The sequence below is a fragment of the Astyanax mexicanus genome, chromosome 20 (assembly GCF_023375975.1).
Source record: "Astyanax mexicanus isolate ESR-SI-001 chromosome 20, AstMex3_surface, whole genome shotgun sequence".
NCBI classification, from domain to species: Eukaryota; Metazoa; Chordata; class Actinopteri; order Characiformes; family Acestrorhamphidae; genus Astyanax; species Astyanax mexicanus.
Genome location: NC_064427.1, coordinates 37,128,167 through 37,154,516, shown reverse-complemented (window position 1 = coordinate 37,154,516; position 26,350 = coordinate 37,128,167). Strand labels below are relative to the sequence as shown.

Genomic DNA, 26,350 nt, shown 5'->3' with positions numbered 1-26,350 from the left:
TTTTTTGTACTCAGAGGTACATTCTTCATAATTGTACCCTCAAAGGTACAATATTGGTCTTTACAGGGTCAGATTTGTTCCCTCTGAAGTACAAAGTCATTTCTAACAGCAATAAATACAGATTTGTACCATTTAACCTGCAGCCAATAGGTACATTCAGTATTCTGCATCACTGTACTAATAAACAATATATATTTTATCTGCACATTTTTTTTATTTGAAAGCCAGACAATTTTGGATCATTAAGTTTTTGAGCCATACTTAGTTGATGATAATGTTTATAATTTTTATAATATTTACTGGCACAAAAACCATGGGTACAAAAAGGACTTTAACTGAAAGGTACTTTTGTGTACCTCAATATAAGGTACAGCCCCAGAGACAAGCTTTATACTCTTTTAAGTACAAATCTGTACTTACTTTTCTTAGTGTGTATCAGTATCTGCCCATAATGTGTCTAAAGGAGCTTCCTGTGATCTCAGCGCTCTAAATGAGCTGTTCTAATGGTGAAAATGGGCTCGGTCAGGCTCCACTTGGATTTTGGCAGAGATGGTCCTCAGAGATGACGTGCTAATTTGCTTCAAGTGCCAGCGTTCAGAGATGACAATCACGATGAAACTGAAACGTAGCTGCTCTAGACTTTGATATGTTAAGCTGTTTAAACACTGCGTCCAAGTTTTTTCAGGATCATGACTGAAGACAAAAACTCAACACAGCTTTTCCATTGGCAGACAGACACAATGGCAGGAAAGCTGGCTCCAGCTTGTTCCAGGTCTTACCTTTCTTCTTTTTCTTCTTCTTTCTTTCCATGCCAGTTTTTTTCTCCCTTTCTTTTAAACATTCTCTCCTTTCACTCAACCATCAGTGTCTTTTGTGACATAAGTGTTTCAGTGCATAAAGCTGTGTATGTGATGAGTGCGATTGAATTTTTTAAAAGCCTACTGAATAAAATACACTCGGCCGTTTGAATAGGGTCAGTTGAGTGGGCCGCTCTCTTCTCGCTGTGCTCTGCTTTTGTATAAATGTATTTGGCGTCAGAGTTTTGAATTAATAGTTTGCAGCTTTTTCCTCACTGGCCGGGAGGATTTGTGAAGACAGGCTGTAGTGGTAGAACTGTACTGTCCTCAGGAATCCCTTACCTCACACTGGCTCCAGTTCAAACACATGGCCTCTATAATGTCCAAAGTAAGCACAGCTTTTATTTTAAACAGCATAAAATCACAGACAGGTCTAGACTTCACTTCTTTACTAATTAACTTAAATTTTCCCAAAAATCTAGAAAAAAAACTGCTTTTTGATATACTTCTCTAGTACTCTATTCCAATATGTAATGCATATCATCTAATAAAATAAATTGTTGTAGCAGCTTGAAAAGTAAAAGATGCTTAAAAATTGCTGCACTAAGAAGGAATCAATAGACAAACTACGATTAGTGTTCCACGGTTTACCGATACTAAAAAATATATCAATACTTCTTCATTAAAAACACAAAAATACAATACCCCATTAATTCAGTGCCATTACTTTAAAGGTCTCATTCCATAGTTTTTTCATTCATTTTAAATTATCAAGATGTGTCTATGGTATGAATGAATGCCATATGAGCCGTTTTTTGTGGAACAAAGTGTTCCGGTGTTTCTGTATAATCCTGCTTTATTTCACTGAATTCGTGGTCTCTGAAGAAAGACAGGATTTGAGCTCTTGCTCATGAATATTCATACATGCAAACATATTGCCTCTAATTGGCTAACAGCACTGGAGTAGAGAACGCTTACCTGCTGCCTCCCCCCCACAGTCAGTTTTACAGGTCTAAAACTTAAAGGATTTTTTTTTATTTTTTAAATACAGCTTTAGTTATAAATATGTAGCGATGAGTGCTAGATTAAGTTAACCCTTAAACTTTGCTTAATGATAGTGTTCTGTCGAGTTGTGCTGCCTTGTCAAATCGTGCTTCCCTAGTGTATATTTAAGGTCTCGGTAAAACGCAGAATCAACCGGAGATCCGATTTTAATCAATAGTTACTTACACAAGTTAGCTAACGTGAACTAGCTGTGTAAACAAAGCTGTAAGCTCTTTAGCTGAGAAGACAGTGTCGGCTCTGCTAATGCCCGGCTTTATCTCTGCCTGTGGGCGGTCCAAAGTGAAGGTGGGTGAGGCCGTTCCTTCAAAAATAACTTTCTGTGACTCGTTTATTGCTTAATTTCTCAGTTTACAGCTCAAACTTGCATTCTAAAGTATAATCCAGTGTCTGAAGCTCTGAGCTCTGTCTCTCTCTGAGTTTTCCACAGCTCTGTATACTCAAGGTCACTTGTAAACAGTGTTTTGAATCACTGATTCGAAGTTGCACTCGATTCGAGAACCTATTTACTCAATTGGTCGTCTCTCACACTCAATCTATCGTGTAAGTTCCTCAAAGCATCCAAACACCACACAGATCACATGATAATTCACAAAATATCAGTGGATTTTTTACTTTAAATGACTCCCAGCTTTTAAATGTCTTATTTTCTGGTTTCTTCAGCTTTTCAGTGATTGAATGAATCAAAACGCTCCAGTATTTTCCATTTTGCACTTTGCCGAAACAGCCTGTAGAATGAATAAGACGGAGCATGTCTTGCGCCTGCAAATAAATAGCTTTTTTCACCGTTTTTCAGGCTCAAAATAGTTCCACACCTTATTGGTAGAAACAGGAGAGCCCAGACATTTAAAACGAGACATTTAGAACTTTAAAACTGCACAAGACGTTTATTAAAAGTCACTCTTAATATCGCATAGCGTAGGTAAATAGGTAGGATGCTTGATTGCGAAATTAATTCCTTGAAAATGCAAGAATTCCAGCTGTTGCTGAAAACATCTGGTTACTGCCGATATTAGAATGCAGAAGAACCAACAACAAATTACATCAACATTGCTTTAAAAAAATTACTATTCGTGCTCGATGGTTGACTTACTGTGACTTAAACTAAAGATGGCAGCACCATTAGGAACCTCTACAACATGCTATACATGGTACACTGCATTTGCATGTGTAGCTCAATAAATATGACGCATATCAGTCTAAACTTATCATCATCATTTATGGTTCGTGGTAACTTTTATCTTCTATCCAAATAGCAGTAGTGTGACACTTCTTTTGACTGTAAGTGTATCTATCCTGCCTAATCCAATGTTTCAGCTCTATGATAATGACCGTAGCAAAACCATAGTATGAATGAATGTAGTATGTATGTAAGTAGTATGATGTAATGCTTTGTGATGCGTTTGATGGGTTAACACATATACACAGTTTACTACAGACAGCACGCATATGTCATTGATTAAGAGATTAATGAGATGCAGATCTCAGTTTGTTTGGGTAGGGCTGTGACCATGCCTGCCCCTGGCTACATGCCTGCTTTGCATGTATGCTTGCATGTCCATGTTTTAAACTGTGTCTTTAAACAGGATGTGGTGGATACACAAGTCTTACTCAAGATACACAGATTAAGTCTTACTTAACATACACAGATAGGCCGAAACATTATGATCACTGTATGAGATGCTGGTGGTCATCTGTGTGCCAATTGTGCCATTTGATGTCTGATTCTAGGCAACCTTCTTCCATTGTTTTCTGAGATTCAGTCCAGCAGATACTTGTTGTCCATGAAATTGGAAAACTCAACATGCAGTAAATCAAAGTTGTTGAAAGGGTTGATCAATCTTTGGCAACTCGTAGATTGAATCTTTGCATATTTTTTTGATACTTCGCAGATTTTATGATACTAGTTTCGCTTGGTTCAAATTTAAATTTGACCAGACTCATGTTTAGTTGGTGCAACTGGCTAGAATTTTTTTGTACCCACTGTTGATGACACCTTTGATGGTGGAGAGCAGTAAGCATGGGCACTCTGACTGCTCAGTGTTCAAAGGAAATTCTCCCATAACCTTTCAAAATACTTTTCTAAACTTGTGCAACATTGGCCTTTTGTCAGTTCCGCATAGCCTTCGTTGTCTTTTGTTGGATGTCTGAAATGTATCCACCACAGCTGACCATATGCTACAAACTCCCTGTCTTTGAGATCCACTTGTCTGGCCCTTGTAACTTAGGCTATGTTCACATTTCTAAAGTGATTCAACTGATTTTTTGCTCAATGTGGCTCAAATCTGATTTTTTTCATGGCTGTGTGAACGTGCCAAATTTAATGCAGAATTCATGCGTCTTTTTGCTATTTACGCGTTAGCACTACATGCTTCTTTCTCATACCCACATATCTCTTGGTGCAGCTGTGAAGCCGGAAAAAACAGCAAAAGCAAACCACCTGAACTTTTTTTTAACCTCCTCGACCTGAGCATGAACTTCAGACCAGCTGCTTGCTGTGTCTCCACTCCAGCAAAAGATGCTCCACATATGAGCTGCTAACCTGAACACATTAATTTCCCCTTTATAAAGCTAAGAGTCTCTCGTCTCTCTAATATGAGTTTTTTTGTTGTTGACTATCATCAACGTATCATCAATGTATCAATGTAAACATGTGAAGCATTTCAGGGACATATTTGTTCACATTACACACAGATACAGATCACTTACTTTTGTGAATGTGAACCGACAAGAGCAAAAAAACTGATTTTAGCAATTTGGTTTGTAATGTGAACGCAGCTTTAGTAACTCAAGGCCAATTTATATTTCTGTAACTGTATTGTACATAGCCATATATCGTACGTCGTAATATATGCCATAGCCCAATGTGCACCTCCCCAGTAATGTAACTACTGGTTGTGTAGCTATGTTTTGAGGCTGCATAGCGCACTCATGCAGGCTACACCATAGGCATCATAGTCTTCACATTTACATTAATAAACATTATTTACAATAATAAGCATTATTTGTTTGATATATGTTGTTTTTTAATGTTTTGGCTCATTGTTTGGATGTAAACAAAGGCACACAGTAACAATTAATTTTTTTGGCAATTATTATTTGACTTCCATCGCTTGAAGTTCTTCCTGGATAATTTATTAATTCTACACATTTATTATAAAAATGTATTACTCCTACAAATGTATGAAATGCTCTTTCTCTCTCTCTCTCTCTCTCTCTCTCTCTCTCTTTCTCACAGCACACACACAGTACATAAAAACTGTCACTGTGAAGAAAGAGCAGGACTAATTAGGCCTTCAGCGTTTGCTATGAGAGTGTATAATAACAGGCTGTGGACAGCTCCTATCTGCTGCTGTTAGTCTGACTCCAGGCTGGAGTTTTACAGAAGGCAGATGCTGATACTCAGACATCGCTAATAGTACAAAACAGCACAAAACCACCTGGTATCAAAGTCCACCCTTTGCTGCTGTATCAGGAGGTGCCTGGAGTTTCCTGGTGTTTCTTGAGTAACTGTGTTTGTGTTTGTCGAAAAAAGTACCTCCTTATTATCTTTTTTCAGGATGTTCACATGATCTCATAACTACGGCCTTCACTTCATCATGCCTGTTAGATTATTACTGGAGTCATGGCTGGTCAGCCTTGTCCTGTAAAACTCCGGCTTATCTTCGCCTGACTTTAAAACATTACATTCTACTTCCTTACTTACCACATAGAATGTATTAATCATTTGTTGTACATTTATTTACATTATTTAACTATTTATATTTCAATTTATTATATTCATTATTTGAAGTCCCATATATTGTAGACTATACTGCCAAAAGTATCCGCTTGCCTGCATTGCATTCTGGAAACACATTCCATGAAGCGCAGGAGGAAAGCTCAGTTCGGCTCCAGTACATCAGCTCACAGACGCCCTGTGCTGCGGACATTACCCTAGGAGTGATGTGGGGAGAGAGCGCCATCTACCCACTCGGAGGGAGCAGGGCCAATTGTGCTCCCTCTGAGCGCCGGCAGCTTGATGGCAAAGCTGCATGAGCGGGGGTTCAAACCTGCGACCTCCCGCTCATAGTGGCAGCGCTTTAGACCACCGGACCACTTGGTTTGGTTTGACCCCCTGTCACTAATGTTTATAGAAGCAGTCTACATGCCTATTGGTGCTTAGTTGTACACATCTGTGGCCATGGAAGTGTTAGGAACCTGTGTCCAAAGAAATACTTTAATAATAGTGTATTTATTTATGAGAGCCATTGTGTTGTTACTGTGTAATTAGTGTTAATTCTGTGTATTTTGGACAATAGTCTAATTAAGAACAAAAACAAGAAGTTAAGGTCATTTTTTTTACATAAAGCGAGTCTAAGCGAGGTTAGAAAATTCCAAATCGAAATGTCCACTTTTCCTTTTCTCTGTGTCCTGTCCACCATTGTTCTCTTAATTTTTTTCTCCTTTTCACAAGAGCTCATGACCAAAGGAGGGAAAAGCTTTAGTTCACAGATCTATGTGTGCATAAAGAAATTTCACCTACACCAGGGTTTCTCAATCCTGGACTTGGAGGAACTGTTCCCTCCACATTGATTATTTTTTTTTTTTTTATCTCGCAGCACACCTGATTCAACTAATCAGCTCATTAACAAGCCTTTTTAAAGGAAACCTCTAAAATACACAATGCAGAATACAGAGCAGACTTCGATTGTTTTAAAAATGTGCATTTTACACACATTAAAATTATGTTGTTTAAATTAATTTCTGATACATATGTGCAAAAAAGTCATGTTAGGTTTTAAACTCTTTTTTTTTTTTTTTAAGATTTAAGCCGTCCCCACTGGATCATATTTCAAACTGTTATTTTATATAAGTGCACACAGACATGTGTCGCTGCTGTGTGATGTTCTTGTTGGATGCTCATTCAGAGGACAGTTTGCATTACTAATAGGGTTATTAAAGTTAAAGCATTAATACACTCAACTCACCTGGAGGGAGCAGGGCCAATTGTGCTCCCTCTGAGCGCCGGCAGCTTAATGGCAAAGCTGCATGAGCGGGGGTTCGAATCTGTGACCTCCCGCTCTTATGGCAGCGCTTTAGACCGCTGGACCACTCGGCGCCCTTGGCTATTATTTTCAACACTAATTATTACGCCACCAAGTCTGACCCCAACCCCAACCGTAATCTGCCCCATCTCTGCTCAAAAAGCTGATTTTTTTCTCTGGCTAAATGGGTGAAAAGCTCTAACACAGAAAAGGACAGAGGAGACATTCTCTGGTGTGCAGTGACCAGTTGTAATGCTCTGGAGTCGGTCTCGGGTTCCGACTTTGGGGCAGGTGATACCTTAAGCACATGGAGCAGATAGGACACTCGGATTTGCTCTGGTGGTATTTCATTTGCTTATTTATTAGTTCTGACTATTTCAACTAATGCAGCACCAAAGCACATTTGTGGCATTACTTACAGAAATAAAATCAATAAAAGAAAGAATCAAAGGTCCAGTGATCTCCGTGATACATGATACAGCACATCACATACCCTGGATCTCTACGCTTTCTTAGCGTAGCTATACACCTGCCTGTGCACTTAGCATAAGAGGCTCTTAAAAGGGACAGTGTATACATTCCTGAACGCTGGCTGCTACATATTTTTCCCCCAGGCCATTTAAATGGTCATCCCCCATTGTGAGCATGTGTGCAATATCAAACACTTTCTGAGATTTTTATAATTTTAGCAATCCTAATTCTAATCCTAATCCTAATTCAGAAATCCTTAAAACCAAGCTGAGATGTTTACAATAAGGTATTGTAAAGTAAATTATTTACATTTAAATATCCACTATAAATCCACTGTATCTTAAGAAGAACAAATGTGATTAATCACACTTAATCACAGAAAATGGTTGTGATCAATCTGATTCATTTTTTAGTGGAGTTAAGGGATAATGTGCCTTTGTCTGCTTATTTCAACATATAAAATTAGGCAAAAACATGGCAAACTTTCCTTTCTATGGGCCAAAAAAGACTGTACACACAATCTAAAGTTCTCTTGTCCATGTCTGAACACCGGTGTGCTATTGGCTGCAACTTTAAGCTCTTTCGACACAATTTCTCAGCACGCTTCAAATCGCTATAGACCGTATTCAGTATGTGAGAAAGCGAGAAGTAATTGATTGCAACATGTCTTTGTTATTGCTGGCAAAATGTGCAACTTCTACGAGGTAAAAAGGCCTGGCTGGAACACAGCCAAAGTCCCAATCAGGGGGTCTGTCTTGTGTCTTGTGTCTTGTGCCCCAAACAGCGCGTGGAGCATGTGGAAGCTGTTTTGTGAGTGTGTGTCTTTGGGGAGGTCGCAATGTAAGAGCCAAGCCTTTCCACTGCTCTGAACTGCCCTGCCCTCCCCTGTGCCACCCCCATCCCCCCCCCCCCCCCCCCCCACCACCAAACTCCCCCCAATGCTGCTGCCTCTGGACCTAGAGTTCCAATAAGTTCCAGACTGTTAGCTCACTGACTTACATGTAGGGAAAGGTTGAGTCACTCTTTGCCCCTCTTTCTTTCTCTCTCTCTTTCTCTCTTGCTCTCTCATTTCTTCTCCAAGACACTAAAGAATGCTGTTCCATGGCAGTGGAGGGAGTCATGTCCGTGATGTCTGGGGGTCTGGATTCTATTGAGTAGAGAAAAAGAGCGAGAGATCGAAAGAAAATGAATAAAATGATTGCACAAGAGACGTGGAACAGAAACAGAGATGGAGTGGGAAAGAGAGAGAGAGAGAGAGATGGACAGAGAGACAGACAGAAGTGTTGCAGTGTCTTGAGTTTTCTTTCTCTGTCTTGCGTGTCAGGTGTCCACCTCCTCCGTTCACATCATCATTCCACACAGCATCAGCCTCACAGAGACTCGCAGAGAGGCAGAACTTTCTCGTATGCCAGGAAGAGGAAATGAGGCATAAGTTGAGCTTGACTAATGATGAGGCAGGTGTTAGAAATCCCATCCATCCCAAAGCATAACAGCCAGCATTCAGTAATTGGGAAAGCTGCTGGATGTAGTGGGATTGCGGGCTGGCTTCACATTTTTCTGCTTTAAAAACACACAAAAAAATATCTGCACTGAGAAGGAAGTGTTGGATTGCAGTGCTATGTGCTATTGGGAAGGAAAGTAAATGTTACAGAGAATAATGAATGTGGTGGGCAGTGGTGGCTCAGGGGTTAGAGCTCCAGGCTTTCGATAATAATGTTGCGGGTTAAATACTGTATATGCGCTTGGCAAACTGCCATTGTTGGACTTTCACGTGTGCTTGTGTGTACTGGTGTGTACGTATGTATGTATGTGTGTGTGTATCTTGTACACTGCATGGACAGTAGGGGTGCAGAAATAAATCGATTCAAGCTCAAATCGCTTTTTTCTAACATTGAACGATTCAGAATCGATTCTCATTTTCTAAAAATCGTATTTTTGCGGGTGCAGCTACTGTCGCACGGAGCTTTTTAACTGTCCCGCGGAGCTCAGCTACTGTCACACGGAGCTCTTTAACTGTCCTGCGGAGCTCAGCTACTGTCGCACGGAGCTCTTCAACTGTACCGCGGAGCTCTTTAACTGTCCTGCGGAGCTCAGCTACTGTCGCACGGAGCTCTTCAACTGTACCGCAGAGCTCTTTAACTGTCCTGCGGAGCTCTTTAACAGTTAAAGAGCTCCGCAGGACAGTAGCTGAGCTCTGCAGGACAGTAGATGAACTCCACGAGAGAGTTAAAAAGCTCTGCGAAACAGTTAAAAAGCTCCGTGTGACAGTAGCTGAGCTCCGCGGGACAGTAGGTGAGTGTCGCGGGACAGCAGCAACAGGACAGGGAAAGTTTTTGCTCTTACTGACACTCCCTATTAGGCTACAGAGGGGTGTGTTGTGTTGTGTTACGGTGTTTGTTGTTGCGCCGCTAAAGTATGGAGGATGAAGAAAAAGAAATCCAAACAAAACAATTCAATCGTGACCCAAAGAATCGATTCTGAATCGAATTGTGGGATTCCCAAAGATTCACATCCCTAATGGGTAGATTAGGGATTAGACTGAGAAACAGCTTCATTCCGGAAGCTGTAAGACTCTTAAACTCCACTTAACAACACACTGCACTGACACACAAGGACAATTACTGCACAAACACGGTCACTTTACCCGCACTGAGACACTTTATTTTCTACTGCTCTAATTCATTTCATGCTGCTATAGCACATTTGCACTCTGGACTTGTTGTTGCAACCTGTCTACTCTTTCTATTTATTTCATTGGGGTATTTATCTTTAACTATTTTGTATATTCTATTTTTATTGTATTCCTTTATTGTACTTTTATCTATATATCTATTAATAACAGCTCTTGGGTGTAAACTGGATCGTGAGATCACAATTTCGTTCCACCTCATGTACCACATAAGATGCGAATGACAATAAAATCTCCTTGAATCCTTGAATCCTTGAATTAAGAGCAAAGGCTACTTTTCATATGTTCCAGCACACATATTGTCACTATGGTTGTCTTGTCTAAATGATTGAACAATTACTACCCTATTTTAGCCATCAATCAAACGTTAACCACACAAAGCGCAGCTTGATTTAGGGCAATGGAGCTCGGACTTTTCCTCAGCAGAGGCACTTGGCCTGAACAAATGCAGCCCGTCTGCTTTGCCAAGATAGCAATGAACGTTATCCGACTGACTTTCTATCTACATATAGCAACATGCCATAAATTTACCTGAACACACCTCACTTCCAGACCACCACACTCACCAGCGTAAATATATTCCGACACTATTTAAAAAGTCAGGTGGTTTGCTTTTGCTGTTTTGGGAGTTATAGCTGCACCAAGAGAATAGTGGGTACAAGAGAGAAATAAAAAGGCAAAAAGACGCATGAATTCCAAACTGACCATTCACATTCATTTCACATGTCCATGGGTCAGATACGTATCTGATTTAGGACCACATATAAAAGTGACTCAAATCTAATTTAAAAAATCCAATTTGAGTCACTTCACCCTGGTAATGTTAATATAGTCTTTCTAATATAGTCAATCAATTACTTTTAGGGTTACATAAAGTAATGAATATTTGGTTTGTCATTAAACTTAGCCTTTAAGCCTTTTTATAACTGTCACATGTCTTGACATCATTTTCTTTTTCTTCTTCACTACTCCTGCATGGCTTTCTCTGTGGACATACAGTAACTGGATCCAGTTTTAGTACAGCACCATAGAGAAACTGAACCATGTTCAGTAATCCTCAGAAAAGCTCTTCCTGCCTGCACTCATGATTTACTCCAGATACATAACCATCTGTTCCACAGTGCAGTCTGAGCTCGCATATACTGTTCTCACACATCCATGCATGTTTGTGTACACATGAGACTTATGTGTATTTATCATTGTTTGGATATATTGCTCGCATATGTCCTGAATTAAAGAACTATACCCCTTATGAAACTGTGCCAGGAATAATATAGCATGTCATCTACATACCCTGTAGAAGCTAGCACTGATCATACTATTGGTCAGAGGAGCCTTGGAGGCTTGATGACCTCATAAGTATGAGACTGTGGCTGATTAGGAATGAAGCAGAGCTTAATACACTCAATAATTGCATAAATACACTTAAAACTGGATTTTGTTGCATTTAATGTACAGTGAATATGCTACAGCATTCACATCTGAGATGAGCCCACCAACAATATACACCACATTTGCTTTAAAAACTAACATCAGTTTTAAACTGCCTTAATTTATTGTATTTTTCACACTATCAGCATCATATTTTAAGGTGCACTATCAATGAACGTCTATTTTCATACATAAGGTGCACTAGATTATAAGGTGCATTTAAAGAGACACTATAAGGAACTTCTAATTCAGCAGGTCTTGCTGCTGGGTGGTGGTGGGGAAGCTAACTAAGTTAAGTAAAGCTAAGCTAAGTAAACAAAACTGTAATAAAAAAATACTTTCATTTAAAGTCAAACGAGCGCTGGATGTTAATCCACACAGATTTTTCTTCTGAAAACTCTTTATTTAGGTGAGTAAAGCGCTTCTGTTTATTCACACTAAGCTTAGATTACCAAATTTCTGCAGCAGTAAGGCTGGAGCGTTAGCATTAGCGGCTATCCGCTCCAGCAGTGCTAGCCAGGGTTGGCAGCAGGCTACAGGCTTGCTAACTACTGACTGCATGACTAGCTTATGTTGGCAGATTTTAGCACAGCTTCAAACTCACTCTCTGTGCAAAACTGATGCACAGTTGAGCCCTGGTTATGAACTAACTGGTTCAATCTGCATTTAATAAAAGGTTTTGAAAAGAATTATATATGCCAGAAATAATCTAAGCAATGAAGCAAGGGGGCCTTCATCTACATGACAGTCAAATGATCAAAGCAGTTAATGTTTTACCCTGTATCAAATAATACTTCAGATGAGTGAAAGCAGATTTTTATGTTTACTGCTGCGTCAAAAATGACAAACAAAGAACTCCAAAACTGGCCTGACCCCCCTAGTTGTTGGACAACAGAACCAGATATTGAAAACTAGTTTTAACTAATGTAAAGCACATGTCTGGAATATAAAAGCTGAGACCTAAATACAGTAGACTATTTTACAGAGTTTCCCTTACTACCTTTAATAAACTCCTGAAGACAGAGCTCTTCAAAGAGCACTTACTCTCCTAACTCTTCTAACTAACTACCATCTACTACCAGATCAGGAGAATCTCTCACTATCTTTAATAAACTCCTGAAGACAGAGCTCTTCAAAGAGCGCTTACTCTCCTAACACCTCTAACACACTACCTTCTACTACCAGATCAGGAGAATCTCTCGCTATCTTTAATAAACTCCTGAAGACTGAGCTCTTCAAAGAGCACTTACTCTCCTAACACCTCTAACTAACTACCTTCTACTACCAGATCAGGAGAATCTCTCACTATCTTTAATAAACTTCTGAAGACAGAGCTCTTCAAAGAGCACTTACTCTCCTAACACCTCTAACTAACTACCTTCTACTACCAGATCAGGAGAATCTCTCGCTATCTTTAATAAACTCCTGAAGACAGAGCTCTTCAAAGAGCACTTACTCTCCTAACACCTCTAACACACTAACTACTTCTGACCTCATTTTCTTCTTCCCCTCCTTTCTACTTTATCCCACTAATCTTCTTGGCCTCCTTTAGGCCCTGTCTAAAAATGTCTTTGTCTTGAACATTTATGTCCTCTATCACTAAATTTACATCATTATTTGTAAGTCGCTTTGTATAAAAGCATCCCCTAAATGCAATATAATGTATTTTTTTTATAGTTCCCACTTATGAAAGAAGTGAAGGTCCTCCACCTGCTAAATCCAAGTTTAACACCTGATCTAATGGCTTATGGGAAAAAAAAGAGAATTGAAAACCTCTGGAATATAATCAAGAGGAAGATGGATGATCACAAGCCGTCAAATCAAACTGAACTGCTTGAATTTCTTCACCAGGAGTAAAGCAGCATAAAGTTATCCAAAAGCAGTGTGTAAGACTGGTGGAGGAGAACATGATGCCAAGATACCAAGAATAATGATTTCTGAACTCTTAAACTTTATGAATATGAACCTGTTTTCTTTGCATTATTTGAGGTCGGAAAGCTCTTCATAATTTTAATTTTTTTAGCCATTTCTCATTTTCTGCAAATAAATGCTCTAAATGACAGTATTTTTTTATTTTATTTGGAATTTAAAAGAAATGTTGCCCGTAGTTTATAGAATAAAACAACAATGTTCATTTTACTTAAACATATACCTATAAATAGCAAAATCAGAGAAACTGATTTAGAATTCACTAAAGTTGGCTCTTAATTTTTTCCAGAGCTATACCTTTATTATTACCATGTTGTTGCTGTCACAAAAAAACAACATTGTGTTAGAATTTCATTAAGACTAGATCAATAGAAATGCTTCAAAAAAAAATTACACAGATTTTTGGAGATACAAGGTTTGTGCCTAACATAAATAATGTCTTCCAGTGCTTCTATTTAAACAACCTTGAGCTACAACAACTCAATGATCCAATTGTTTCTGCAATAAGTGGATGCTGAGAGAGAGAGAGAGAGAAAAAAAGAGAGGATGAGAAGGACTGAGAAAACAATAGAATATTCAGGGTCCAAAAATTGAATGCATCACTGCTCTTTCATTATAACAGTTCCTGCTCTGGCAGCTGGTTCTGTTTGTGGAGAGCAGAAAAGCACAACAGTCCCGAGTTCCCAAGTTTTCATGGGATAAAGAAGCATGTGAACCTGTGGTGGCATGGTGGTGATGAGACACAGCTGTGCTGCTGGAGTTTTTAAACACCAAAGTGCCACTGATATAGACAGCTAACAGCATCCAATGTGCTGCATCCTCTGAACAGTGTCTTGCGGACAGCGTCATGTGGGCAGCATCCTGTGTCCACTAATGAAGAACTAGACCACGACTAACACAAACGTTGCAGCAACAGATGAGCTTCTGTCTCTCACGTGGACTTGCTGATGTGCTTCAGATCATTGTCCTGCTGCAGAACCCAAGTACACCTGAGCTTAAGTTCACAAACTGATGGTTGGACATTCTCTTTCAGGATTTTCTGGTAAACAGCAAAGCAGCCCTAGACCATCACACTACCACCACCATGTTTGACATGTTTTATGTTCTGGAGATCATCAAGATGTGTGTCCGTCTAAAGGGCTGCCACAATGAGCAGGAGGTCGCAGGTTCGAACCCCCAATTATGCAGCTTCTCCATCAGCTGCCGGCGCTCAGAGGGAGCAAAATTGGTCCTACTCCCTTCGGCTGGGTGGATGGCGCTCTCTCACCACATCACTAAAGGGTGATGTCCGCAGCACAGGGCGTCTTTGAGCTCATGTATCGGAACCGAGTCACTGCACTTTCCTCCAAGTGAGTTGTGATGCTACTCGGTAATGCTGCAGTTCAAAGCAGCAGTTCAAAAAGAGGCGGAGTCTGATTTCACATGTATCGGAGGAGGCATGTGCTAGTCTTCTTCACCCTCCTGGTGTGTTGGGGCATCACTAATGATAGGGGGAGTCCTAATGAGTGGGTTGGGTAATTGGCTGAGCAACAGTGGGGGAGAAAATGGGGAAAAATTTGAAATAAAATTATAAAAAAAAGATGTGTGTTGGCAAATGTGAGACAGGTCTTTGTATTCTTTTTGATCAACAGGTTTTTTGCTTTGAAACTCTCTCATGGAGACCATTTTTACCAAGTATCTTACTTATTCTTAAATCCTTAACCTTAACCTTTACTACGCAGTTGAGACCTGTTATTATATACATATTGTTCTGGGTTCATTTGTGACCTCCTAGATGAGTTGTCCATTCCCTTTTGTCGTTATATTGGTTGGCCTGTCACTCCTGGTAAGGTTCACCAGTGTTCCATGTTTCCTTCATTTGTGAATAATAACTCTCACTGTGGTTTTCTGGATTCCCGAAAAGTTTAAATGACTTTGTAACCTTTTCCAGACTGATAGATGTCAAGTTTTGTTTTCTCATATTTCTCATATTGATTTTTATATTTTAGCCTGCTTTATGTCTTGATTCTACAGGTTTGGCAGTAATCAGGCATAGTTGTGGCTGGAATTGAACCTAACATTCTAAAAAATGTGGTTATTCACCATTGGGGTTCATGGGGGTACATAGGGCAAGGTTTGTCTGAATAGCTTTTTTCACATAATACATTTAATTATCATTTAAAAAATTATTTTTTCATGGCACTGTATACAGTATATAGTGTTAGAAGCTGATAAGCAAAATTAATGTAAAAACAGGGAGGTGATTATAATCTAACTGGACTGTGTATATAGTGCTAATGTAATGATCTTGAAAAGAATTCTCTCTCTCTTTAGCTGTCTGTCTCTTTCTGTCTATCTAACTCTCTCCTCATCTCTGGGACCATTGCCAGCAGGCCATGCTGGAACGTGTTGGGGAATAAATGATGTTTAGATACAGGACTCTAGGGTGAATCCTGCGAGAGGACATCTTGTATAACACCCTATATCTGTCCAGAATGTTTTCTCTTCTTTACCTGAATGTCTCCATTGTGCATATCTTGGCAACTTTGCCAGAAACACCATCATACTCTGTATACAGACGGTTGACAAGTTAAAGGGAAAAGCTGAATAAATAAGAGATGCTTCCAGGCAGATGTAGTGCATGATACAATGAAGCAATTACCATCCTGCCATGCTCTGTGGCATGTATAAAAATTCTGACCTCGATTTTAGATCAAGATTGGCCTGGCCAATTTGCCTTTTGTGCGTTTGGAGCCGTGCAAGGTGTACTTTTCCCGTCGTTACGATAGCAAAGACACACTGATGCACAGTAAATCAATCTGTATGATGTGCGGTTGATGTCTCGTATAAATTGCTAAAATAGGACCCATTATCAGACATCCCAAGTTGCAAATATTAATTTTAGGGAGGTACCCCCAGACCTGGACTTGGAACCACCCCAAAAAAAATATATATATATATAATAATAATTGCAGTCATTTAGTTCCCTGTGAGCAATGCTAAAATCAGAGATGGAAAGTAACTAATTACATTTACTTACATTACTGTAACTGAGTAGATTTTATGAGTAATTTGTAATTTTTTAAGTAGTTTTTAAAATAGTTCATTTTACTTTTACTCAACTACATTTTGACACAAGTATTTTACTTCACTACATTGGAAAACTCCCCGTTACTGAGTAAAAAATTAAAGGCTGGGGACAAAAAAACAAATTGTGTGAATAAAAAATAAAATTGAGTTTTGTTCTCCATGGCAGCGCAGCTGAACTTTTCCCAGCAGTGTTTATTACGGTTAGCCAGAGAGATGCTGTGTTCTGTCGAGTTATGCTACCCATTGATATGTGCTTCTTTACGGCACTGCGCATGCGCCAACCAACATTCTTTTTTTGTATGTTTTCATGTTTTTAATTAAGTTTTTATTGGAAACATTAATGTTAAAAAACATGTAAACATCAGTTAAAGCAGAGCAATGGTAAGTTAAAAAATAATAATGATCTGTAAAACTATAAAAATACAGTTTATAGTCGCCTATATGACCCTAACCGTTCAACAGTAAAGAAAAAAAATGGATCATTGAAATCTATGCCACTTGTTTTTGATAATGTTTTATGAGGTGGTCTGAACAAATACTGCCTGAAAGATCCAAATTATTTAATTTAATAATTATATAATTTATTATTTGTTTTAAATAAGTAAAAGTAACTATGTAACTTTCACTCAAAGTACATTTTAAATTGAGTACTTTTTTACTTTTACTCGAGTAGATTTTTAGATGGGTACTTTTACTTTTACTAGAGTAGAATTTTAGCAAAGTAAAGGTACTTTTACTTAATTACAATTTTTCAGTACTTTTTCCACCTCTGGCTAAAATCACTATTACAAACAGCGTGCAAGACATTCATTGTTTTTTACTTTTACCATACATGGATATACTTTAGAGTAGTCTGAGGTGAAATGAGTTTTGATAGGAGCCATGATGCTCCTTCTCTTACTCATAGAAGGCATTCCGTCCAGAAGGGGGGAAAAACACTTCAATGTAGTTGTAGTGTTTAGTAACAGCGTTTTTTATGGTTTGACAAAAAACATAGTTTCCTTCCAAAGAGGAAAAGCAAAAGTAGAATGTTTGGCAGATGTGTCTTGTGAAAAAAAAACAAGCTATAATCAGACAGCTGTGCATTTACATAAGGCTTTTGATGGTTTGCAGTTCTTGAGAAAACATGTAAAAAAAAAAATTGGACTAAATAAAGACCAAATGTGACGTTTCTCTCTGACAGCAAGAATCAACAAATTTACAGCTCTGTAAAAAATTAAGAGACCACTTCAATTTCTGAATCAGTTACTCTGATTTTGCATTTTACAGGAACATTGTTGTTTTATTCTATAAACTACAGACAACATTTCTCCCAAATTCCAAATAATAATATTATCATTTAGAGCATTTATTTGCAGAAAATTAGAAATGGCTGGAATAACAAAAAAGATGCAGAGCTTTCAGACCTCAAATAAAGCAAAGAAAAAAAGTTCATATTCATAAAGTTTTAAGAGTTCAGAAATCAATATTTGGTGGAATAACCCTGTTTTTTAATCACAGTTTTTTTTTCATGCATCTTGGCATCATGTTCTCCTCCACCAGTCTTACACACTGCTTTTGGATAACTTTATGCTGCTTTACTCCTGGTGCGAAAATTCAAGCAGTTCAGCTTGATTTGATGGCTTGTGGTCATCCATCTTCCTCTTGATTATATTCCAGAGGTTTTCAATTTGGAAAAATCGAAGAAACTCATCATTTGGGTTGAGTTGTAGAGCAGAATGCCTGCATTGTTTTTTTCCTTGTAAAGCACTTTGAATTGCCATTGTGTGAAATCTTCTTTAACGTCTTCTGCCTGTGGTTTGGTTCTGCAGGGTGGTGTTATATGAGTGCTGTCCGGGTTACATGGAGCTGGAGGGAATGCGCGGATGCCCAGCAGGTTAGTATTGGCTGATACTGGTTGCACTGTAGGAATGTCCATAACAACTGAACTTCAATTACAGGGTGACCTTTTCATCTCAGTGACCAGCAACACTGACCGCAATTCATTCAGCCGCATTAAAACCATAATTATACTGTACCATTAAGCCCAGAAAACTCCTCTTTATGGTTTATTGCTTCTGCTTTGAACTATTGGAAATTCTCATTCCCATTATGATGGGAGCATAAAGGTTTAGGTTAAACTCTGAGGTCAAACTGTGATTAAATTTAAAGTCACTTTAATTATTGGCCTGTTCAGAATGGGGGCGTACAGCCTGTACCAGCCTACTGGATTTGTCGACAATTATATATATTTAATTAAATGGAGCTAAAGGAAACTAACTGTTGAAAGATAACCATGAAGAATTGTTCAGTAAAACATACAAAAACAAAAAAAACAACAGTTATTTTAGTTTTTATTTAAACTAGCAGCTTTAAAATCACTGTGGTATTCCAAAAACAGTGATGTGTAAAACAATTCTACTATCATTGTGGCTTCTTTGTGGGCGTGGTTATCTGGAAGTGAGGTGTGTTCAGGTAAATGTTGGCATATCTATGCTATATTTGCAATGGAAAACACAGGTGTGCCACTGACTGAAAACTACCTAGACAGACGTCAACAATCAGACCAGATGTTCATTGCTATCTTGGCAATGGAAAACACAAATGAGCCACTGACTAAAAATAACAGATGGATGTCAAGAATCTGACGTTCATTGCAATCCTGACAACGGAAAACACAGGTGTGCCACTGACTGAAGACAAGCTAGAAAGTGTTGTTCTCTAAATGGTCCAGCGGGCTAATTCTGCCACTATGATCAGGAGATCGCCTGTTCGAATCCTATTCATATAGCTTGCCATTGGCTACCGGAGCCCTGATAGAGCACAATTGGCCTTGCTTTCTCTGGGTGGGTAGATGGAGCTCTCTCTCTCTAGGTCACTCCAAAAGGTGATGTCGATCACCACAAGGCATCTGTGGGCTGATGTATTGGAACTGAGCACGCTGGCTACTTGCCAATGCTACATCAGAATCAGGATGAAAAGAGGCGGTGGCTGACTTCACATGTATCAGAGGAGGCATGTGTTAGTCTTCACCCTCCTGGTGTTGGGGGGCATAATTAGTGATCGGGAGAGTCCTAATGAGTTGGTTGGGTAATTGGCCGTGTAAATTGGGGAGTAAATGGGGAAAAAAAATAAACAAAACAAAACAAAAAAACAAGCTTAACAGACGTCAATAGTCAGATGTCATTGCTATCTTGGCATTAGACAACACAGGTGTGCAACTGACTGAAAACAACCTAGACAAACATCAACAGTCAGACGTTCATTGCTATCTTGGCATTAGACAACACAGGTGTGCAACTGACTGAAAACAACCTAGACAGACATCAACAGTCAGACGTTCATTGTTATCTTGGAAGTTAATTTACATTGTAAACAAGAAGGTCAGTTTCCTCTGCTCAGAAGCGTTGACATGTCCAGGTAGCTGTACAGTGGAAAAAACTATCTGCCAAATCAAAGTGCACTAATGGTTAATTAAAGAGAATTAGTATATGCCTTTTGTGCATTTTGAGACGCAGAATGCATACTTTTCCTGCTGTTACGATAGCAAAGACACACTGACAAGCTGAAAGCTTACCTACAGATAAAATAGGGCCCTCTGGTTCAGAACGTTAGGTGTATGGCCATAGGATTTTGACCAATTACTTTAAATGTGAATGTATGTTTCAATGAATGAATGTTTAATTCAATAGGCAGAAATGACTTTTAACTTTTAAAAAAAGAATCTACAGGATGTAGATTTTTAGACCAACACTATAAACCATTTTTACCACAAAATAAAAACTCCTAAAGTATTGTGATGCTTTATTGACATGTGATAGTGAGAATAGTGAGCCCAGGAGAAAACTGCTGTTTTAAGGTCTCTTCTCAAGGGGTGCTAAATAAGAATGGCAATAATCTTCAGTGTGATCCATTGTAGAGTTGAAATCTGCATGCATATTTCCTTCTGTTCTTACTGTGTCCATCCTGTTTTGTCCCAAAGCGTCCCCCATTGACAACGTGTACGGCACACTGGGCCTGCTGAAAGCTGACATCACTAAGCGGTACTCTGACATATCCAAGATTAAAGAGGAGATTGATGGAAGTGGCACCTACACCATGTTTGCACCCACAGATGATGCCTGGGACCAGTTAGATGGTGTATGTACTGTTTTACTGTGTTATCTGAAGTACATTTGGTTTACCATACTGTAGATCACCATTTAGATCATTAATATGTGTGTGTGTGTGAGTTTAAATTATATTCACATAAACAGCCTCAGTCATTTAAAACCTTAAATTGTGTGTTTTTTTTTTATTTTCTGCATTTATTTTCTGCCCAGATAAGTTGAATTTACTTAAAAAAAAGAAACTGGTTGCCTTAAAAAAGTTAAGTAATGGGTAATACAACTCTAAAGTATGCATAACTTAGAACATCAAGTTATTAAATCTAAAGAGGAAGTTGATTTAACTTTTTTATTTTTGTTTTATTGTAAGCCTGGATAAGTTGAGTTTACTTGACTTTTTAATGGAGCTGGTTTGCTTAATTTTTTTAAGTAATAGAAATTAAAAATTTGAGTTAGCATAACTTAGAACATCAAGTTATTACAACTAAAGGGGAAGTTGATTTAACACTTTTATTTTTGTTATATTGTAAGACCAGATAAGTTGAGTTTGCTTAACTTTTTTAAGGCAGCCGGTTTGCTCAATTTTTTTAAGTAATTGGGAATAAAAACTTGAGTTAGCATAAATTAAAACATCAAGATATTACAACTAAAGGGGAACTTTTTAGATTTATTTCTAAGGTAGCCCAGGGGGAATCACTACACACTGATGGTGAGTGTCTGTCAGAAATTGTTGGACACGCCCAGTATGCAAATAGATTGTGACAGAAGCCAATGGCAACAGACTTTAATCATTTGAGTTCAAACAACTTCTGGGTTTACAAGGTACAGTCATCCAAACAATGATAAAAAAATATATATATGGAGTTCTTTAGTAGATAAAAAAGTGTTAAACAAACCAGAATATATTTTAGATTTTAGATTTTTCAAAGTAGCTCCTCTATTCTTGCTTAGATGACAGTTTTGTACATCTCAGTTTTATGAAGTAGAGTCACCTGGAATTCAGGCTTTCAGTTAACAGCTGTGCTGAACTCATCAAGAGTTAATTACTTGAATTTCTTGTCTCTTAATCTTAAAGTGTTTGAGATCATCAGTTGTAAAGTAGTGAAGAGGTAGAGTTACAGGTATACAGTGAATAGCTCTATTTAATTAATGTTTTAATCCATATTATGACAAGAAATACTCAACTAAGTACAGAAAATATAACTTCAAGAACTTTAAGTATCCTCAAGTGCAGTCGCAAAGACCATCAAAAACGTTATGATGAAACTGGCTCTCATCAGGACATAAGAGTTACCTCTGCTGCACAGGATAAGTTCATCTTAGTATTTTGGATTGTTTAACATTTTTAAGTTACTACATGATTCTTTATGTGTTCCTTTATAGTCTGGATGACTCCAGGATTTATTTACAATGTAGACAAAAATAAAATAAAAACATTGAATGATTGGTACTGTATATGCTAATAAGTGCATATGTTTATATTAAATGTTTATTATCTATTACATTTTTCTCTGCATCATTACAGACTGCAAGAAAGGCCCTGGAGGGCAATGTGAACAATGAGCTGTACAATGCGCTGCACTACCACATGGTCAACAAGCGCCTCGTTACCAAAGATCTGAAGAATGATCTAAAACTGGAATCAATGCATAACAACCAGGGTCTGCACATCAACCACTATTCCAACGGAGTACGTATTAAAATCAGCACCATGCGGTTCACTGGTGCCACTAAATCATTTTAAACTATCAGTCTCTAACCCCTTCAGACAGCCTGTAACTGTTGTAGCTGAGTTTTCTTTTACCCTTTTTTATTTTATTTATTTATTTATTTTCCTTTTATTTATCTAATTTCATGTTTTACCTTTTAGCCTTTTATTTATTTTATTCATTTCATATTTTTATTTGTTTTATTTCTGGTTTTACTTTTGGTCTTTTACCTTTTTATTTCATTTTTCTCATTCTTTAATTTTTTTAGATACTTTCTTGTGTAACACTGTAACAAATATTTTAAGTTGTATTTGTGTAAAAACCTTTAACATTCTGCTTCTCTCAGCTTGTCCAGAAATGCACGTGTAAAGCATGTCCTTGAGGATTGGCTCAAGTATAAATGACACTTCCCTACTCTAGAGGGAGCCCAAGAGCAAGAAATACTAATTCTCACATTAAACAGCTTTAAGCCCATTTACATTTTATTACATTTTGTTAAATCTAGTGGTCCAGCAGGCTAAAGCACTGCCACTATGATCAGGAGATCACCAGTTCGAATCCTGTTTATGTAGCTTGCCCTCAGCTACCGGAGCCCTGAGAGAGCAGAATTGGCCTTGCTCTCTCTCTGGGTGGGTAGATGGCGCTCTTTCTCCACACATCACTCTCAGCATAAAGCGCGTCTGTGAGCTGATGTATAGGAACTGAGTCGCTGTGCTTCCCTCCGAGTGCACTGTGATGCTACAAGGCAATGCTGCATCATTAGCAGCAGTTTAAAAAGAGGCGGAGTCTGACTTTACATGTATCAGAGGAGGCATGTGCTATTCTTTACCCTCCTGGTGTTGAGGCATTACTAGTGATAGGGGGAGTCCTGATGAGTGGGTTGGATAATTGGCCGTGTAAATTGGTGAGAAATAAAATAAAAAAGTATTATTAATTCAAGTAAGCAACTAATTGATCTGTATTAAATAGAATCTAGAGGTGCCTATAAATCAACCAGGAAGTGCTTAGAAGAAATGAAGTGTTACATAAAGTAAATCAGTCCAGTGTGATCAGTGTGGTTTTGCTAGTAATGTTAGTCGTACTGGTTGATCAAATGAATTATGTTAGTCATGTTGGTCAACCAGTTTGTGTATACTGGTAAAACAGCACAGTGCTTTTAAATTTAAAATTGAACTAAAAGGTTAGTGTTTCTAAACTACAATTCTCTGGCATTGTTTGCTATATTCTTTCTATAATACAGTCGTATAAAACGGATGAGTCATTGTGTTTGACTAATTGAGATTACTGCTTTGTGGTCTGCAGATTGTAACAGTCAACTGTGCCAGAATCATTCACGCTAACCAGGTGGCCACAAATGGAGTGGTGCATTTAATTGACCGGGTAATCAGTGCAGTGGGCAGCACCATCAAGGAGGTGATCAACAGCAATGAGGAGCTTGGCTCACTGAGTGTATGTATTATACTCTATTCTCTGTCATTAAACAGCAATTAAGAACATCACGGGGTAACATTGTTTTCTTTAGGGGCCACATAAAGAGAACATACTGCAGAATGAGGAAGAACTTAAAGAAAAAGGCTTATTTGAGGGGCATAGTAGTATATACTGTGAAAGAAATACAGTGTATTATAGCTGTCATGTTAAAAACCTGTTTTGTTCTATAAACTGCAGACAACATTTCTTCCAAATTCCAAATACAATTGTCATTTAGAGCATTAATTTGCAGAAAATGAGAAATGACTGAAATAAAAAAAAAAGATGCAGAGCTTTCAGACCTCAAATAATGCAAAGAAAAGAAAACAAGTTCATATTCACAAAGTTTTAAGAGTTCAGAAATCAATATTTTTTTCATGCATCTTGGCATCATGTTCTCCTCCACCAGTCTTACACACTGCTTTTGGATAACTTTATGCTGCTTTACTCCTGGTGCAAAAATTCAAGCAGTTCAGCTTGGTTTAATGGCTGTGATCATCCATCTTCCTCTTGATTATATTCCGTTTTTGCATTCATTTTAAAATGTCTTTTTGCTCATGAATATTCATACATGCAAACACATCACCTCTGATTGGCTAACAGCACCAGCGAGATGAACAACAGTTAGAAATGTACATACAAAAATACATTAATAACAGTCTTTGCAACGTCATATGTTACTTTACAACATGTGTAATAAAGCGCTGCTAAGTGCAGTTCAGCTACTGATCTAGTTTTAGAGTCTCTGTAAAACATTAAATGCACCGGAGATCCTATTTGAACCTATGTAAACTTCGCTGGTGTTGTTCCTCCATAGACAAATTCGAACCATTTGTTCCTCAGCTCTGAACTACTGAGCAAAGCATAGAACACTGATGTGTTATTCGCACAAATAACACAGGAATTAACTGTTACGCTGTTCCTAGCGCTGCTAGCTCTTATCTGACGAGACGTGCCTGTCAGGGGCGCAGATGGAAATTTTGAACTGGGGGGGACCAAGCTGTAAAATCATATATATATATATATATATATATATATATACCACATTTGGGGAAGTTAACAGACAATCGGCCTATGATACTTACATTGTTTGGTTTTTGAAAAAAAATCTGTTATTGTTTTTTGTTTTTTCATTGCTACAGCCTAGGCAAGACCAGGAAGACAATGTTAACATTTTACATCTTATAATTTTAGTTAACAGCGACTGCTTACTAAAATAACATCATAATAACATCATACATAAAATCAATGGAGAGAGCCGCTGCATGCCTCGGTGCATGCCGGGTTGCGTTGCGTTTAACGCAGCTCCGCCCTCCGGCTCAACTTTATTCAAATAAATCCGGCCGCCGCACTGTGTCCAGCCCAGCCAATCAGGGAAAAGCAGGCTGCGTCCAGCCAATGAGGGAAGAGCAGGCTGCGTCTTCACACACACATAAGCCTCTTACACACACAAACATACACAGAACAGGCGCCTTTCAACCACAGAAGAGAAGCTGAAAGCGGCAGAATATGGATTTATAGAGCTATAGGTTACAGTGAGGTTGGTAAAAAAAAATAAAAATATTAAACTTATGACTGTCTACTTCTGTTGCTTCATTTTAATTCAAAAACGAGCAAGGAGATCCAGCGCAGCGGATTGCGTTGAAAAAAAGTGCCAGTGGACACGTACCGTAAGGAGCTGGTAACTGCCTGTGTCTGTAGTCTACAGGCAGTTACCAGCTCCTTAGAACCCCGGACTTGAGAAGGTGCGTTAAATTTACATTGGAACTGGAACACGGAGCTCCGAACAATGTAACCTCTGAACTGAACGCTTCCTAGTTTAAAAACGAGGGCATTGTGGAACACAGAATTCCACAAACGTACAGTTAATTAAATTAAAACCCCAACGTTTATGCTTGTAGATGCTAGATTTCGGATGAGGTCACTATAAATCTGGGGGGGGACACGTCCCCAGTGCCATCTGCGCCCATGGTGCCTGTGGATTTTAAAAAAGTGGATTTTAGCGGAATGACACTTTTAAAGCCTGAGTCCATAAATCAAGTACTCAGGTGTCACATAGATAAATTACATTATTCGAATCCCACATGTAAAACTATACACATATAAACAAGTCTTCAGACTGATAAACTGTATATAATTATATGCAAATCTTTATACTGTTTTGTCTAGGAGAAACAGTGTCTGTAAGGTTGTTTTAATTATTCCAGACGACAATAAAGTTATAATCTCTCAGTTTTCTTTTTTTCCTCCATTTAGGCTGCTTTTAATGTGGAATCAACCCTGCTGGAGAAACTAGACCAGCCTGGACACTACACTCTCTTTGCTCCAACTGATAATGCCTTTGACAGCATGGACAGAGAGGTCATCGAGCGAGTGCTGGGAGACCAGACTGTCCTTAAAGGTAAGATTACATAAGCAGAGCTTTTACACATGAAGGTCTGTTCAAGCAACATTGCTGGTTTTAGAGTATTCATCATTGTTGGGGATTGTACACCAAATAAGGACATTCTAGCTTTTTATTCTAGCTGTCATTACTCAGCTGACCTCTAAAGATTTGTGTCTCCTGTTTCTAAGTAAGCAGGATGAATATTGCGCTCTGGAAGCTGGGTTC

At 38.4% G+C, this 26,350-nt stretch overlaps 1 protein-coding gene across 3 annotated transcripts in view; it reads left to right on the top strand.

The window, feature by feature from the left end:
- postna (periostin, osteoblast specific factor a) overlaps positions 1-26,350 on the top strand; it is a 73,236-nt gene that overhangs the window by 5,693 nt on the left and 41,193 nt on the right. For all 3 annotated transcript variants that reach the window (XM_022681438.2, XM_049468927.1, XM_022681437.2), the window contains exons 3-7: positions 18,287-18,351; positions 20,437-20,594; positions 22,086-22,250; positions 23,572-23,718; positions 25,996-26,140. In XM_022681438.2, the coding sequence (XP_022537159.2) occupies positions 18,287-18,351; positions 20,437-20,594; positions 22,086-22,250; positions 23,572-23,718; positions 25,996-26,140 (680 nt within the window). The remainder of the gene's footprint in view (positions 1-18,286; positions 18,352-20,436; positions 20,595-22,085; positions 22,251-23,571; positions 23,719-25,995; positions 26,141-26,350) is intronic.